This window comes from Cervus elaphus, chromosome 9 (genome assembly GCF_910594005.1).
Source record: "Cervus elaphus chromosome 9, mCerEla1.1, whole genome shotgun sequence".
Taxonomy (NCBI): Eukaryota; Metazoa; Chordata; class Mammalia; order Artiodactyla; family Cervidae; genus Cervus; species Cervus elaphus.
The window spans coordinates 81108548-81122013 of NC_057823.1; the positions used below are offsets into that span (position 1 = coordinate 81108548).

The window sequence follows — 13466 nt, forward strand, 5'->3', positions numbered from 1 at the left end:
TCCTGCCTTTTGTGTTGTTGCTAAGCTGAAATGGTACTGGCCAAGAGTTATATTACTTATTTCAATCCCAGAAGTTAGATCATCAGGGACAGTTATCCTCAACCTAAGGCTATTGGGTAGTGATAAATTAGTGGCCTGGACAGGAGCTGAGAAGGAAGGAGTGGGGGTAAGAAAAAATTGGCTGTTTTTAATTTTTTTTTTACTGTAGTGCCACAGATACATTGAACACTCGGATTCAGAGAGGCAAGAGCAGAAATATCAAATGTGGCTGCTTTCTGGCAAAGGAGAGAGTGCCAGGATAGGAAGACCAGATGGATCAGTAATTAGAATAGGGACAGAATCAGCCACAGTCCAAGGGGTAGATGAGCGTCAGATCTAAAATTGAAGCTACTAGGAATGACAAGGCACCCTCAGGAGCCTTACATCCACAGAGCACGTGACATCTTCAACACTAAGAGCCATTTTTAAGGTGGCAACTGAGTGCTCCCGTTTGATGTCAGGTATAGTCTCTTTTGTGTTTGGTATTTTGCACATGCTCTTAACATTGTTAGTGGTAACCATGTAGTTCCTTCTGAGTAACTTTAATTTGGGGGAAACAGGTAAATTGTATTCATTATGCTCTCCTTGTTCATGAGGTTCTCACTTTGCTGACAAAGGTCCGTGTAGTCAAAGCTATGGTTTTTCCAGTAGTCATCTATGGAAGTGAGAGGTGGACCATAAACAGGGCTGAGCACTGAAGAATTGATGGTTTAGACCTGTGGTGCTGGAGAAGACTCTTGAGTCCTTTGGACAGCAAGGAGATCAAACCAGTCCATCCTAAAGGAAATCAACCCTGAGTATTCATTGGAAGGACTGATGCTGAAGCTGAGGCTCCAATACTTTGGCCGCCTGATGTGAAGAGCTGACTCATTCAAAAAGGCCTTGATGCTGGATTGAGGGCAGGAGGAGAAGGGAAGACAGAGGGTGAGATGGTTGGACAGGAGTTTGAGCAAACTCAGGGAGACAGTGAAAGAACAGGGAAGCCTGGTGTGCTGCAGTCTGTGGCATCACAGAGTTGGACACAACTTAGCAACTGAACAACAACAGTGCTGTATCCACTCAGACAAAGAAGTTTAAAATATACTGTAAATATACTCTGCAATTCACAAATAGTTAGAATTAAAACTGAATATTTAACATGTTCTAGTATCTGGAAAAGTTATCTATATAGGATATCTTATTTTAATATTAATAAAAAATCAAATTACAGATTCTAAAAAATCGGTACAGTGGTAATAATATTGGAATAACTGATCACATAGCAGCTTAATCTGGATATCCTTTTCTAGTAGGAATCACTCTAAAAACCTTTGGATTTAAGAAGCAAACAGACTAAATCTCTTAGTTTTTGAAACTCGCAGTATTAAATAGAGAAATATTTTTTAAGAGATGCATTCAGTATAATACTCATCTCTTTTGGAGAGGATTATCTTTAGAAAGTTATAAGGAACTCCTATGATAAGAGATAATAGAAGTATCTAAGCAAAACAAACGGAGAAGGCAATGGCACCCCACTCCAGTACTCTTGCCTGGAAAATCCCATGGACAGAGAAGCCTGGTGGGCTGCAGTCCATGGGGTGGCTAAGAGTCGGACACGACTGAACGACTTCACTTTCACTTTTCACTTTCATGCATTGGAGAAGGAAATGGCAACCCACTCCAGTGTTCTTGCCTGGAGAATCCCAGGGACGGGAGCCTGGTGGGCTGCCGTCTATGGGGTCGCACAGAGTTGGACACGACTGAAGTGGCTTAGCAGCAGCAGCAAGCAAAAAAAGGAAAGGAAAACCCCTACATACAGCATATGTTTTTTCTAGAATAAGTCTTTCAGTGCAAGTCTTTTAAACTTTTAGATCACCAGCTACCTAATTAGCCAAAGATTTGAAGTGACAGACCTTTTTAAAAACAAGTCTCATATTTAATTTCTATATGAATTATTAATAAGAAAACTGAAGATCTCTTTAAAAAGTACCTTTCTTTTTACTTGCCTTCAAAAAATTTACTGCAATGTCAACTCTATGGTTAGATGTTAGATAAGTAAATCAGGTGAACCTGATGAGCTCTGCTTTTGAGACACTTCCAATAAATTTTAGAAGAAGATATTGAAATCGTTTTCCTAGTTTGGACAATGCTATGAAGGATATGTGCAAAGGGAAGCTGATCCATTTGGGTAGTTCATGATGTCATTTAAGTTAAATGAAAATAATCTCTACATTAGTGTTAATTAGGTCTGAGTTCAGGGTAGATGAAATGTGCAATATGGTATTAATAGTAGACATCTTTGTAAAGAAACTATTTTAAAATATATATATATATTTTTCAAATAAAGTCTCAGTAATCAAGTTATTAAACAGAAAATAGTTCAATGTAATTTCCACCTTTCTTAACTGCTAGCTGTGTGCCTGGTTATTTGTTTATGCTCATCATAGCTACCAAACTGATTACGTAGTGTACAGTTTTTAAATTTGCTCACCTTTTTGTTGTTATTGTTGCTTCTGTAGGAGTTTCAGTGAACATTATCACGCCTTGTGTAAAGCGGTCCATCACCTAGCAACAGTTGACTGCATTTTCTCCCTGGCCAAGGTCGCTAAGCAAGGAGGTTACTGCAGGTAATGTTTTTTTTTTTTTTTAATTTCAGCCCTTTTCCAGTGCTTTAGAACAGATAGAATTTTTCAGTTAATTTTAGTGTTTCTTGGTGGCTCAGCTGGTAGAGAATCTGCCTGCAATGCGGGATACCTGGGTTTGCTCCCTGGGTTGGGTAGATCCCTTGGAGAAGGGAATGGTACCCACTCCAGTATTCCGGCCTGGGGAATTCCATGGACTGTACAGTCTGTGGGGTCACAAAGAGTCAGACCTGACTGAGCAACTTTCACTTTCATTATACAGTATTAAAATTACTCAAATATATTGAACTCTTGGTAAAGCTGAATGTCATACACATATAGCTTGATTTAAAATTAAGAAATTCCTTTCTTGCTCTACCATTGAGTACAATGAAAGCAGATGATGACTATAACTAGAGGGAAATGTTACATATTTCAATTTTTAGATTTATGTGGGTGACATTTTTTATAGAGGAGCAATCCTTTCATTTGTTAGCGTTCACTTGAACACTTATGATATGTTTAACTTTGTAATTATAAAAGTCTAATTTAAACATCATCTAAATCAGGTATGGGGGAGACTTAAGGTATGATTCATTTTTAGGCAAATTCCACTCAGTTGCTCTCAAATTGCTCGTCCTTAAGTCTAAATCTTAAGCTAAAACTTTGGCTCAGTGCTCTGCCTTCCAGCCCCACTGGGGCACAAGGGTCCTGTGTTCCAGACCCAAGGGGGTAGCAATCCTGTTCCCATAGCTTTGCTGGGCAGAGGTTGGGCCCCTAGGGCCCCAGGATGCCCAGTCCCTACAGTGGTCGTTCCGTGGCCAAGCTCTGCTTCTGAGGTGGCCCCACTTCTGCTTGGTGTTCTGTGCCTGGGCTCATTCCAGCAGCTCCCCTAGGCTGCAGTTCTGCATCGGTGGCTCTCTGTGAAGCCCTTTCGGAGGCTCTCTGGGGGTTCTTATATAAGAGTGCTATCCTGTTCTTGAGAGCTCTGCCCTTAAGACCTAATCACCTCCCAGGGGTATAGGTTTGACCACCAGGCTGATTATTTTAACCACTAACCTTAAACTAAGTTTCATAACCTCTGTGCTCCTCAGTTTCTTCATATTCTTCACAAAATAATACCTACCGCTTATAAATGTACAAATTAAATGAGATAAAGACTTTATGAAATTTCTAAGGAAAACTAGGCAGATGATAAATACTTAATAAACAGCAATAGTTACTCACTGATGTTTATTCAAAAATCAGAAAGAATTAAGTATTGTAAAATTTTTTTGCCTTTAAAAAAAACATCTGAGCTTAAGGGTTTTTAGTATCTTTCATACCTATCATTATTTATTTTTTAAAAATCACTTTCTGTTTTCTATCAGTTCACAATCTTTTCTGTCTCTTTGAACGTGGTAAGCATAGTTATCTCAAAGTCTGTGTCTGATGATTCATACCTCTGTAGTCCTTGTGGGTCTCTTTCTATTGCCTGTTGTTTCTGTTTATTTTCATTCATGCATCTCTTTGAGTGCCTGATTGTTTTGATTATCTTCTGGGCATTATATTTGCAAAATCACTTGTAGAAATAATTTGATGTATATTTCTCTGAAAGGGCCACATCTCAAGACACTAATGATGTTCTGGCATCACTTAGTCCACCTCAGAGCTTGAGAAGGTTCAGAAATTCAAAGGGTTAAAGATTCAAAAGTTCAAAGATTCAGAGCCTGCAGTTCTCACTTCAGATCCAGTCTTCTGCCTGGTATGCAGGCTTTTGGTGTCTCAGTCCAGATTAAAGCTGTTCATAGCGTTCAGCATCCCCTCAGAAAGCAGCAAAAATCAGCAAACACCCTCGCTGGCCCTCTGTCCTCTGTCCTCCCCCAGATCCTGGCCTGGTGATTCCTTGTTGTCTTGTTAGTTGTCAGGTGGCTTCAAGTAGTATACTTGAAGTAAAGTACAGGTCTTCTATACTTTATCCAGTCTTTTATTTGTCCTCAGTAGGATTGTTCTAAACCACACCTTCTGTCAGTAAGACAGTTTCAGGAAGTGGCACATGCTAAAGTACTTTCCACATTGGATACTATATACTTTATAATAAGAAAACTTCACCTGAAAATTTTTAAATGAAAATCATGCCATTGTATTTAAGTAATACAATCAGTCTGTCTCTCTCTCTCTTTTTTTTTTTTTTTGGCAGCCATAAAATTGAGTGTAAATAGCCATGAAATAGGAAGTTTTTTTCTAAAATGCATTTTAAACTAGTATCTAAATAATCTGAAGTTTGTGCTCTTTTCCCTTAGATTTCCAGCTTGTTTAAAGATTTTTAGGCACACGAGTTATTGCAGAATATTAAATTGATCATTGGCTTCATAATTATAATCTTCTTTCTAAATGTTATTCAGTTCAGTTCAGTCTCTCAGTCGTGTCCGACTCTTTGTGACCCCATGAATTGCAGCACGCCAGGCCTCCCTGTCCATCACAAGCTCCCGGAGTTTACTCAAACTCATGCCCATCAAGTCGGTGATGCCATCCAGCCATCTCATCCTCTGTCGTCCCCTTCTCCTCCTGCCCCCAGTCCCTCCCAGCATCAGGGTCTTTTCGAACGAGTCAACTCTTCTCATGAGGTCGCCAAAGTATTGGAGTTTGAGCTTCAGCATCAGTCCTTCCAGTGAACACCCAGGACTGATCTCCTTCAGGATGGACTGGTTGGATCTCCTTGCAGTCCAAGGGACTCTCAAGAGTCTTCTCCAACACCATAGTTCAAAAGCATTAATTTTTCGATGCTCAGCTTTCTTCACAGTCCAACTCTCACATCCATATATGACCACTGGAAAAACCATAGCCTTGACTAGACGGACCTTTGTTGGCAAAGTAATGTCTCTACTTTTTAATATGCTATCTAGCTTGGTCATAACTTTCCTTCCAAGGAATAAGCGTCTTTTAATTTCATGGCTGCAGTCACCATCTGCAGTGATTTTGGAGCCCTAAAAAATAAAGTCTGACACTGTTTCCACTGTCTCCCCATCTATTTCCCATGAGGTGATGGGACCAGATGCCATGATCTTAGTTTTCTGAATGTTGAGCTTTACACCAACTTTTTCACTCTCCTCTTTCACTTTCATCAAGAGTTTTTTCAGTTCCTCTTCACTCTCTGCCATAAGGGTGGTGTCATCTGCATATCTGAGGTTATTGATATTAGGACATTTTATTTACTATATTCTAAATCGTTATGCAAAAGTTCTTATTCTAGGTCTTTCTATCCAATTTGTATTCTGGACATTGTACATTTTTACTAATATAGACTGTTATTCTGTTTCTCTGGCTCATTTAAAGGAGAATGATGCAGTTTCAAAAATATAAAACAAAATAGGTAAATTTGTTTAATGTTTCATTCTTTTCAGGCAGCATCCAGATTTTCTCAGTTCTTTCTCTGCAGTGCCACTGAATGCCATCAGCATTTCATATCTTTCTGCTCTCACTGTCCTGTCCTAATAAATCTTCTCAGGTCTGAATAATCCTTCACTTCATACTGTACCAGGAAGTGTTTTGTCATTATGTAGTTTTGAAGGCAACAGAGTAAGTCAGTGTAGATTTTAGAGCAGAACAAATCACTCAGATTTTTGCTTTAAAGTGAAAACCTTCCTGGGAAGTCATATCAGTGTCATGAATATGATACGTTGATTTCATTTGGCAGAGCACTTAGAGTTTTAAAACTGATATAACTTAGAGTTGGTTTCATCTTTTTTCTCTTTACAGTATATTTGTAACCTATCTAGATAAAAATTCTGTTTTAAAATTGTACTCTAAAATTTAAAAATTGTCATTTTCTTGTGCTTTAAATGTCCCTTTTCAAAAGATGATTTCAAATTATTTACTTAGGAGATACTTTAATAACTTTCTTTGAGAGATGTGAGTGCATGCTTTTGGGGTTTTGTTAGTCAAATATATTTAAGAATTCAAGTAGTCAGGAAAGTATTATTTCTTGGTGTTATGAGTACATTCAGAAATGTGCTTGTATGTGAAAGGTCTGAGTCTAAACACTCGAGATCACTAATAGGATATTAAGACGAAAAAGAAAAGGGGTCAAGAAATTGATGAAAAGACTTCAGCCTTACGAATCAGTGAGTGCAAATTTAAACAATGAGATCACACTGTTAAAATTAGAATGTTTGATAATACCAAATTTATTAATAGATAAGGGTATGAATTTGGCCTTGGAGTACCAAATGAAGCAGGGCAAAGGCTAACAGAATTTTGCCAAGAAAACATACTGGACATAGCTGACACCCTCTTCCAACAACACAAGAGAAGACTCTACAGCTGGACATCACCAGATGTTCAACACTGAAATCAGATTGATTATATTCTTTGCAGCCGAAGATGGAGAAGTTCTCATACAGTCAGCAAAAACAAGACCAGGAGCTGACTGTGGCTCAGATCATGAACTCCTTATTGCAAAGTTCAGACTTAAATTGAAGAAAGCAGGGAAAACCACTAGACCACTCAGGTATGACCTAAATCAGACCCCCAGTACTCTTGCCTGGAAAATCCCATGGACGTAGAAGCCTGGTAGGCTACAGTCCATGGGGTTGCAAAGAGTCAGACACGACTGAGCAACTTCTCTTTCTTTCTTTCTATGATTACACAGTGGAAGTGACAAATAGATTCAAGGGATTAGATCTGATAGAGTGCCTGAAGAACTGTGGATGGAGGTTCATGATGTTGTACAGGAGGCAGTGATCAAGACCATCCCCAAGAAAAGAAATGCAAAAAGGCAAAATGGTTGTCTGAGGAGGCCTTACAAATAGCTGAGAAAAGAAGAGAAGCTAAGGGCAAAGGAGAAAAGGGAAGATATACCCATTTGAATGCAGAGTTCTAAAAATAGAAAGGAGAAATAAGAAAGCCTTCCTCGGTGATCAATGCAAAGAAATAGAGGAAAACAATAGAATGGGAAAGACTAGAGATCTCTTCAAGAGAATTAGAGATACCAAGGGGACATTTCATGCAAAGATGGGCACAGTAAAGGACAGAAATGGCATGGACCTAACAGAAGCAGAAGATATTAAGAAGAGGTGGCAAGAATACGCAGAAGAACTGTACAAAAAAGATCTCCACGACCCAGATAATCACGATGGTGTGATCACTCACGTAGAGCCAGACATCCTGCAATGCGAAGTCAAGTGGGCCTTAGGAAGCATCACTATGAACAAAGCTAGTGGAGGTGATGGGATTCCAATTGAGCTATTTCAAATCCTAAAAGATGATGCTGTGAAAGTGTTGCACTCAATATGCCAGCAAATTTGGAAAACTCAGCAGTGGCCACAGGACTGGAAAAGGTCAGTTTTCCTTCCAGTCCCAAAGAAAGGCAATGCCAAAGAATGTTCAAACTATCACACAATTGCACTCATCTCACACACTAGCAAAGTAATGCTGAAAATTCTCCAAGCCAGGCTTCAGCAGTACGTGAACCATGAACTTGAAGATGTTCAAGCTGGATTTAGAAAAGGCAGAGGAACCAGAGATCAAATTGCCAACATCTGTTGGATCATCGAAAAAGCAAGAGAGTTGCAGAAAAACATCTACTTCTGCTTTATTGACTAGGCCAAAGCCTTTGTGTGGATCACAACAAACTGTGGAAAATTCTGAAAGAGATGGGAATACCAGACCACCTGACCTGCCTCTTGAGAAACCTATATGCAGATCAAGAAGCAACAGTTAGAACCCTACATGGAACAACAGATTGGTTCCAAATCAGGAAAGGAGTACGTCAAGGCTGTATGTTGTCACCTGCTTATTTAACTCACATGCAGAGTTCATCATGTGATATACTGGGCTGGATGAAGCACAAGGTGGAATCAAGATTGTGGGGAAAAGTATCAATAACCTCAGATATGCAGATGACACCACCCTTATGGCAGAAAGTGAAGAAGAACTGAAGAGCCTTTTGATGAAAGTGAAAGAGGAGGGTGAAAAAGTGTCTTAAAACTCAGCATTCAGAAAACCAAGATCATGGCATCTCATCCCATCACTTCATGGCAAATAGATGGGGAAACAATGGAAGCAGTGACAGATTTTATTTTTCTGGGCTCCAAATTCACTGTAGATGGTGACTGCAGCCATGAAATTAAAAGACCCTTGCTTCTTGGAAGAAAAGTTATGACCAACCTAGACAGTGTATTAAAAAGCAGAGACATTACTTTGCCAATAGGAGTCTGTCTAGTCAGAGGTATGGTTTTTCCAGTAGTCATGTATGTGTGAGTTGGATTTGAGAGTTTGACTATAAAGAAAGCTGAGCACTGAAGAACTGATGCTTTTGAACTGTGGTGTTGGAGAAGACTCTTGAGAGTGACTTGGACTGCAGGGAGATCCAACCAGTCCATCCTGAAGGAGATCAGTCTTGAATATTCATTGTAATGACTGATGTTGAAGCTGAAACTCCAGAGTTTGGCCACCTGATGCGAAGAACTGACTCATTGGAAAAGACCCTGATGCTGGGAAAGACTGAAGGCAGGAGGAGAAGGGGATGACAGAAGATGAGATGGTTGAATGGCATCACCAAGTTGATGGGCCTGAGTTTTAATTGAAAGCTATTTTAATTTTAACATGCATTTAAAAAGATGCATGTCCTATGATTTGGAAATTCCACTTCAATCATTTCCTCTGGCTTAGAGGAACACTTGAAAATATGCACATGTATGTGTATATATGTTTGTTCATTGGAGCATTGTTTATAATATTGAAAGTCTAGATTGTCTGAATGTTCCATAGTGGAGATAGCTAACTTGCTATTCAGCAGCTTCGAAAGAATGCCTCCAAGGAATAATCCTTCATCTTCAGTATTCCATACCATCAGGATTCACTGGACCTATTTTTCAGCTTTTGAGTTTTTTAAAGGTCTTGCAAAGAACAAAGAGAAAATTTACTTTTCTTTTTTTTTAAAGGAGAATAAAATTTATTCAGTCTTATACTCACCAGATGGGCCCACTGGACCCTTTTATAACTCTAAAATGTATTTTGAGATCTTTAATAATTTTTATCTTGCTTTTGTCTGGAATGCCTTACTATTGCATCATCCTAGGAATCATTTCATTACTGTTTTATCAGTATTTCCCAACATGCTGTAAAAATCTAAAATAAGAAGGAAGCTGGAAATACAGAAATGAGATAGAAGTCACTGTCATATCATTCTTCATTTTGCTCATTGTATTTGCCAAACAGTTACATCATCTTTCAAGAAGATATAAAAGTAAACTGGCGATGCCACTGTTTTAGTTTGTTTCTGACTTGGAGTGAATACAGTTGAGAATTCAGAATTTTTCTCTTTTCACTCATAATAGCAAAAAGAAAAAAACTGACAAGAGACATTTTATTTCATTATTAGATTATTCACAACATGAATTTGAAGAGAAGGATAGCAGTGCTCTCGATACTAATGATAGGAGAAGGCAATGGCACCCCACTCCAGTTCTCTTGCCTGGAAAATCCCATGGATGGAAGAGCCTGGTAGGCTGTAGTCCATGGGGTTGTGAAGAGTTGGACACGACTGAGTGACTTCACTTTCACTTTTCACCTTCATGCATTGGAGAAGGAAATGGCAACCCACTCTAGTGTTCTTGCCTGGAGAATCCCAGGGATGGTGGAGCCTGATGGACTGCCATCGATGGGGTCACACAGAGGCGGACACAACTGAGTGACTTAGCAGCAGCAGCAGATACTAATGATGGTAGTGAAATTTCTTGTATAAAACAAAATCTCAGATTATGAGTGTGCAGATAATATATCTTAGGTATGTGTGGATAATATATTTGTGAGGGCAAAGTGAAATGGAGTATTCTTATCCAGTTTGTTATTCCAAAAGATGCACCCATCATGCAGTACTTAGTGACAAGAATTGGAACCATTGTGATTTGCTAAAAACACATATGAGAGTATTCTTTTATGATATTTGTGTCCTAAAATTTTGATGCTGTTTGCTTGGGGATAGGTGCTAAAGCAGGAGAGTGAAAGAAAATAGATGATATAAAATAAAAGTACTCATTTGCTTGATTATTCTAATTGTCTTTATAAATACAGGTATGAAAATGTTTTGTAATTATGAAGCAAAGAAGATAGCTATCTTCTCTTTAACAAAATTATGAACTTTAAAAGATTTCAAAAAGTTCTTCAAACAATGCATTTTCATCACAAATGGGAGAAGAACCAGAAATAAGGATAAGCTAGAACCTATTAGAAATGTATTGAACTTTAGACTTAGTATTTATAAGTGAATATCGTCCATGTGCCTGCATGACAGCTGATGAACTGTTATTTAGATTCATAGTGTGTTGCCCATTCCAGGTATGTTGTTTAGTCACTAAGTTGTGTCCAACTCTTCTGCGACCCCATGGATTGTAGCCTGCCAGGCACCTCTGTCCGACCCCATGGATTGTAGCCTGCCAGGCACCTCTGTCCGTGGGATTTCCCATGCAAGAATGCTGGAATGGGGTTGTCATTTCCTTCTTCAGGGGATCTTCCTGACCCAGAGTTTGAACCTGGGTCTCCTGCACTGGCAGGCAGATTCCTTACCACTGAACCACCAGGGAAGCCCTATATGTGCTTTAAAAACCTGGAAAATATGGAATAAACATTTGAAATTTGCTATGTTTGGATTCTTATTCATTGTCATGACATTTTCCCCTCACTATTATTTTTTTCTCAATTCTACATAATACTTATAAAATGACTTAGAAAGTTTTAAAGAAATAAAATGACAGAGTCCATTGGACCCACATGGTAAATGGTGAAGTCTGTATCAAGGACTATTAAGGGGAGAAAAAAGTAGTTGTGGAATGATAAATTACAGTGATTCTTGGTTTTTGTTGTTGTTTGTTTATTTTTTAAGAAGAAATCAGAAAGTGATACACTGAGTTTATGGAGACTTAAATGCATAGAAGAACATTGGGAGAGGTAGACACCAAACTGCTCTCAGAGGAACCCTCTGGGGAGGAGACTGAGAGAAGGCTGATGGTCACAAGAGCTTGGATAAATCGATGAAGTTATCAGTAAAAACAGAAATATAAAACCTTAAAAAACAAACAAGGCAAATAAACATTTTTTATATCAAAAAAAAGTAAAAGATACTAAAGACCATAGAAAGATGTTTTAATTAAACAGAATGTGAAACTTTTAGGTCATTCTGTCCCCAGGTCCAACATACAATTTATATTAATGTAATAATCTATAAATAATTTTGCATGATTTTTAAAATTTTGTTTATTGCTTAAAATGATTTAAGTAGCAATAATCTGAACTAATTCTTTTTTTTTTTTAATGAATATATCTTAGAGAGTAGTAGAAAAAGAAAAAAAGAAAAAGGATCTTATAAGGGAGATCTCAGTTTTCTAAAGTTTGTGCTTCAGAGCACTGTAATTGTCATAATTGTCTTTCCAGTTCTGATTCTACATGTGAGTTTAAACTTTTATACTCAGCCTTGTCCTGAGCATATGTTCTTAAAGTCCATGTTTAAGGTTTGGTTATGTGTCTGACAGACTGTCCAGAAAAATCTTCATGCTTTTTGAGATATTTTAAAAAGTCTCTTTCCTTTGCCTTGTCAATTGAGACATGCTTCTTCTCGCAGACCAACTCTACAAGAAGAAAGGAAAATCCTAATAAAGAATGGCCGGCACCCTGTGATTGACGTGCTCCTGGGAGAGCAGGACCAGTTTGTTCCCAACAGTACCGATTTGTCAGTAAGTACCGCATCGTGTCAAAAATAGGCTGAAGGTGATAACTTTGACCTTGAACTTTTTGACCTTGATGTTTTAAAAATTTACCCAAGTTTTACCTTTGGCTTTAAGTCAACTAACCCATGACCGTAGTTTTATATTCAACACCATATATGGAGTCAGTGCTATTTCCAATGAAAGATTATCCATAGAGGGAACAATTTAGCAACTAAAAGATTAGCCTTAATTAGTTATTCTTGGTAACCCAGCAAAAATATTTTATATTTTTAAATGCCCACAGATGCTAATGGAGAGGAATCACACCATGATTTTGCAAATTCCTGTTGGTGTATAGGCTATCTCATGGTCTGTTTTCAGATGTTTTGTGAAAGGATCACAGATGCTTCAGCTGATTTCAGTGATAAGAATTTTTGTCATTAAGAAAAAAAAGAATTTTTGTTGTATGGGCTAGGGTTCCCTTGTAGAACATTCATGATTTACAGTATTTATTCAACTCACACATACTTACTGAGTACCTATCTAGCACCAGGTAGTGAAACAGAGTATTAGGACAGACAGTAGAAAGCAAGACAGAAGTATTGCCTGCCTCTAGAGAGCTTGTGGTCTAGCAGAGAAGACAGATTATTACAATGTGACTCGGTCAGGCCAGGATTCAGGAGACTGGGTGTCACAGAGCATGTAGCAGATTGACGTCACCCAGTGTTAGAGTGTTTTGGAAGCTTTCCCAGGGATGAGATATTGACTGAAGAGAGGGTGAGTCAGTGCAGACCAGGGAAATGGAGACGAGTATTCCAGGGCAGGAGCCAGGATGGTAGAGTCTGGGGCAGCGCCAGTGGGTTCAGAGAACTGAAAGATGTCGCATAAGGTTGGGGCATAGAATATAAAGAAAAAGTGTCAGAAATAAGGAAGAGGCCAACTTGTTTAAAGCCGTGTTAAGGAGTTTAAAAGTTTTTATTTTTTTATTTTTCCTAAAGGATTGAGAATGCTAGCAAAAGAGTGTTGAAGCCTGCAGAAAAAAGTGAACTTGTGTGTGTATGTTTGTTACACCGAGTTACCTTGTCCATGATAAACAGAGCCATGCACTAATTCAAGTGATAAGGGTAATTTTACTCAGTAATAT

General features: G+C 38.4%; 1 protein-coding gene across 3 annotated transcripts in view; it reads left to right on the plus strand.

The window, feature by feature from the left end:
* The window catches only part of MSH3 (mutS homolog 3), a 175038-nt gene that overhangs the window by 102997 nt on the left and 58575 nt on the right, over positions 1-13466 (plus strand). For all 3 annotated transcript variants that reach the window (XM_043913511.1, XM_043913512.1, XM_043913513.1), the window contains exons 18-19: positions 2538-2645; positions 12238-12349. In XM_043913511.1, the coding sequence (XP_043769446.1) occupies positions 2538-2645; positions 12238-12349 (220 nt within the window). The remainder of the gene's footprint in view (positions 1-2537; positions 2646-12237; positions 12350-13466) is intronic.